This window comes from Neltuma alba, unplaced genomic scaffold (genome assembly GCF_004799145.2).
Source record: "Neltuma alba isolate B1F8T4 unplaced genomic scaffold, ASM479914v2 tig00010505_pilon, whole genome shotgun sequence".
Lineage (NCBI taxonomy): Eukaryota > Viridiplantae > Streptophyta > Magnoliopsida > Fabales > Fabaceae > Neltuma > Neltuma alba.
In genome coordinates, this window is record NW_021635382.1 from 215,526 (window position 1) to 220,514 (window position 4,989).

The 4,989-nt window shown below is 36.5% G+C and overlaps 1 protein-coding gene across 2 annotated transcripts; it reads right to left on the reverse strand.

The window, feature by feature from the left end:
• Positions 1 to 1,457: 1,457 nt before the first annotated feature.
• On the reverse strand, positions 1,458 to 4,710 carry LOC114756800 (probable acyl-activating enzyme 1, peroxisomal). Of its 2 annotated transcripts, XM_028945743.1 has the most exons (3): positions 4,450 to 4,710; positions 4,045 to 4,347; positions 1,458 to 3,157 (listed from the first exon to the last, which is right to left on the reverse strand). In XM_028945743.1, the coding sequence occupies exons 2-3, from the start codon at positions 4,240 to 4,242 to the stop codon at positions 1,694 to 1,696; spliced, it is 1,662 nt and encodes a 553-aa protein (XP_028801576.1). In that variant the 5' UTR covers positions 4,243 to 4,347; positions 4,450 to 4,710; the 3' UTR covers positions 1,458 to 1,693. The 2 variants fall into 2 exon arrangements, with proteins under 2 accessions (XP_028801576.1, XP_028801577.1); XM_028945744.1 differs by lacking the exon at positions 4,450 to 4,710 and having other exon boundaries at positions 3,547 to 4,131.
• Positions 4,711 to 4,989: the final 279 nt, after the last annotated feature.

The window sequence follows — 4,989 nt, forward strand, 5'->3', positions numbered from 1 at the left end:
AAGTATATTACTATGCCAGTTGTTAGTGCCTAACTACCTGCCCTTTTAATCATTATCATGATAAATTAAAAATCAACCATCTCAAGAAAAACAACTTAAAAGTATATAATCGTGCCAATTGCTTTATAACCTAGTAGCATATAATTTCCTGTAAACAAGAAATTGCAAGTTTAACCCTGTTAATCTCAAACGGGAGGGAAAATCTAATAGTAAACTAATAAACAATTATCATTGCATCATCGGACACGTCCTTAACAAATTTAAAACTGTTGTCCAATGTTTGATACGCAGAGAATTGTTTTCTAGCCCCATAAAAAAAAAAGAAAAAGTAGAGAAATTGACTTGTCTCTTTTTCTTTTTTTTTCCTAGGTGCATTTCCCGTTTCTTTTTTCAAATACACTTTTCAACATACCAAACATTACATTAAGAATTAATGCTAACAGACGATACGAAATTATTCTCAATAGTATCCATACTCAATAAACCAGACAGTTAGGGATTAAATTTTGTGCTCTAGGTAGCAATATAATAACCCAAAAAATTAAAATAAAATAAAACGCACAAACAATATATTTACCAGGTTCTAGATGTAGGAGCTAGATAACAAATTTGTAGATATTAAATAAATCAATTAAGTTAGTTATTTATAAAAAATATATATCAGTTTGCTAAAATATCCCTTTAATTATTTGCATTAAAGACTATCCCAATGGAAACCTCTTAATAAGTGAAATTGATAGGGATTATTTGGAAAATAAATTTTAAGTTTGAGAAACAAAATGAATTAAAACATTACATTTAGAACAAAAATAAACCCTTCAACTTCAAGGTTGCTATTTAGGTCTGGAGAAGTAGTGTAACATTATCTTTGAATTTGGGTATTGTCGTTGAACTTTCTTTAGGTGTAACATTAAATGCCAACAATTTTAGCTGTATCAATATGTTATAACCACATTGCTAATCAGCACAGCGAATGAACATGGTAATGGTAAATTATGAGAATAAAATTCGCCGCATAATTAATTTAAAATTTTAAAATTTTGTTAGTTCATAAACTTGATAAAAGCTATCCATGTCCAGGGTTAAAAAAAAAATAAAATAACAAAGCCATTCATGAAAATTCATTTGCGATAAAATATATATATATATATGTATGTATCCCTGATCAGTGAACAATTTTAATATTATTTCATGCATGATAAATATGCGGGAAAAAATATAAATGTGGAAAACAAAATGAATTAAAATCTTAAATTCAAGATCAAAATAATTTTCCCATCTAGCTCTTATATTTAAGACATGAAAAAGTAATTTGTAATCTTAAGTATATTTCAGCTGTAGGGAATTTGTTGACCTTGCTTCTTGTTCATAAACACCGCATATTTTAGGAGGCCTGCCAACAACTATGTGCGAGCATGAATATCACTGTGAAATACCTCGTCATGCCTGGAAACAACTAATGCAATATAATTTTAATGATCTTGTACTTATTTTCCAACATATATAGCACAATACACGCACTCATGATAAGTGTCCAAGACAAATTGTCATAAATCGCGAGTTCAGAACATTGCAGCACTTACAAGTAGCGCCATGTAAACTTGACTCGCATAAAAATTTAAGAAAAATCATAACAATTGACAATATATTTTTTTTGGAATACAATTGACAATATAATCTTAACCAAGATGCTTTACAACCGGCTGGTGATCTTCTTATTAGACAAGCTTCCCATGGCCTTAGCTTTCTTCTTTAGAACATATTTCTGCGTCTTACCAGTTGATGTCTTGGGCAAATCTTGAAAAACCACAGTTTTTGGAGCCATGTAACGAGGCAAACGTTTCTGACAAAACTCTATAATTTCTTGCTCTGTAGCACTGAACCCTTCCTTCAGCTTCACAAAAGCACATGGTGTCTCTCCCCAGTAGTCATCAGGCCTACCTACAACAGCAGCATCAAAAACTGCGGGATGACTGAAAATTATACCTTCTAATTCTATTGAGCTTATGTTTTCTCCTCCTGAGATTATTATATCCTTCGATCGATCCTTGAGTTCAATGTACCCATCAGGATGTTTCACTCCCAAGTCACCACTTCTAAACCATCCACATTTAAACGCCTCTTGGGTAGCTTCCAGATTCTTTAGATATCCATTCATCACAGTGTTACCTCTGAACATTACCTCTCCCATGGTTTTTGCATCAGCAGGTACGCTCTTCATTGTCACAGGATCTTTCACATCACACTCATCAAGACCTAAATGGTATACTCCTTGGCGTGCTTTGAGTTTAGCTCGTGTGTCTCTAGGAAGGGTGTCCCATTCTGATTTCCAAGTGCAAACCGTTGCCGGACCATAAGTTTCCGTCAAACCATACGAATGTGTCACACTGAATCCCAGTTCTTCCATCTTGAACAGAACCTCCGGTGGCGGTGGAGCACCCCCAGTCATCACTGCTACCTTCCCAGGAAGTGGTTTTCGAACATCTAGAGGTGAATTTATTATCATATTTAAAACCGTTGGAGCACCACCAGTGTGTGTAACTTTGTGGCGGTAGATATTGTCAAATATTGATTTGGCAGTTACATTTCGTTGGCAGACATTTGTACCACCCTGAGCAGCAATTCCCCATGGGAGACACCATCCATTGCAATGGAACATGGGGACGCACCATAAATACACCGGCATAAACCTCATGTCATTGAGAAGAACTGTGGCCAGAGCATTGAGATAGGCACCTCTATGACTGAAGATTACACCTTTGGGGCTTGATGTAGTTCCAGAAGTGTAATTGAGTGAGATCGGATCAGTTTCATCCTTTGGTTTTCTAACTTCAAAATCAATATTTCCTCTAGCTAGGAGCTGCTCATATTTCAATATTCCAGAAGAGGATGTGTTGTTGTTACTAATACCACATTCTGGAATCAAGACCAAAAGGGGAATCTTGGATGTTCTTTTGGAGAGGAGATCAAGTGCTCCTTGAGCAATATCTACCAGTTGATAGTCTACAAAAAAAATTTTAGCCTCTGAATGTTTCAATAACACTGAAATCATTGGAGAATCTTGGCGGGTGTTCAGAGTGCAGAGAACAGCCCCTGACATTGGAACACCAAAATGAAGTTCATACATGGCTGGAGTATTTGGGGCAAGTACTGCAACCTGATTAATTAAAATGGTCATTCCCAGCAAACGAAGTAAACAACAATGGTTGTCATTAGGAGACTGATTAAGTTCAAGGACAACCAAACCAGATCAAGAAGAAAGAGGGGAAAAATTGTATACCAATGCACAGGAAACATTTATTGTACGAATGACCACGTACATTAATATTTTCATTAAGAGATTCCCAGTTAAATTTAAGATCCAGATAAAGCAAGGTTTAAAACTATGTCACATGGCTTCCACTGGAAAATCCAATTACACTAAGTGCAATGTACATAGATTGTAATAGAAATTAAGTGCACGTTCCACAGGAGCACCAGGAAAGAAACTCCAATACATGGAGCTGAATGAGAGAAATTTCTGAGGATCTAACTAATCTAACATACCGGTAGTATCATTACAGAGAGACAATGAAATTGTGAACATGGGTTGCTCTTAATATTATATTAGTCTCCTTTCCGCTTTCTGTTCTTCCTGTGTAAAATGATAATCAACGCCCAAGAGTAGCATAAATGATAAGCAGAAGCAAAGAACAGTCGTAACCAAAGGTTTAATTCTCACAATTGCACTTCAGAAGAGTTTAATGAGAAATTGATCAGAGTCAGAAATCCAGAACCTTCTAATTACAGACTACAGAAACCCAGAAAAGAAACGGGATCAAAGCAAAAGAGATTTTCAAACCAATTCGAAGCGATGCTAGTTACAGTCAGTGGAACAGCCTAAGCCTTTAAATTACAGACTACAAGTACCCTCTGAAGTAAGCTTTTAAAATCTAACATTGTCAATAGGAAAGATCATAATCAAAATAACTTGGCCACTGGCCAGGCAACTCAAGTTCGGATGGTAATATCACATATGATATATCAGTTAATATCGAAACTGACCACGTCGCCGCTAGAAACTCCGAGGTGGGCAATAGCAGAAGCAAGTTTGGTGCATCGTTGAAGGGTCTGTTTCCAAGTGTACCTGACATCACCATACACCACAGAAAGATTGTCCCTGTAGACTATGGCGGATCGCTCCAAGAAACTGATCGGACTGAGAGGGACGTAGTTGGCCAAAGACCTGATTGTACCCTCCATAGCCACGGATCAAACTCACCAACTTCTACTTCCCGCGAGTGTGAGAAATTTTTGGGCAGAGATCCTTACTGTTGAAAGCGATTTATACTTGAATATCTGGAATATCTGGAGATGGATAAAGATTAGACAGAGTAACACGTCACTGGGATAGAATATCTAAGAGATGGATGTGCCCAAACAATATCTAAGAGATGTAGTCCGCATCACCTGCTTGCAAATAACATAACGTATGGATTAGTGAAAGAATCAAGGCCGTACAATTGTCCATATTTCAACACACTGAGGTCGACAAGTGGAACAGTTTCGTTCATCAGATTTTCCGGCATCTTCGAACCTGCAAAAGATTAACAGGAGGATGAAAGTAACAGAACAAAATGACAGGGGACGCAGAGGAATCCAAAAGAGTAACAGACAAAGAGGAAGAGGAAGAGAATCAGTGGTTCATCTTTAAACAAATCGTCTCAGGCTGAAGCAAAAATCCCTAACTCCCTGCTAAAATTTTTTTCATCATTGCAATTCTGTTTTATACGGCCAAAGGGCTATAGTTCGGTATTGAGAGAATTACTCTAGAGTCTCACAGAAAACATTTTATTACTCAAAAGTCCCATGAAATAGCAAAACAACTCTAAAGTCCCTAGAGACATAAGTGTGAATAATTTGAAACAATCAATTACGAATTTGCCCTGAATGACTAAACGAAAAAAAAAAATTCACCCATCTGTTTGAATCCCACCCTTCTCCTTTAGC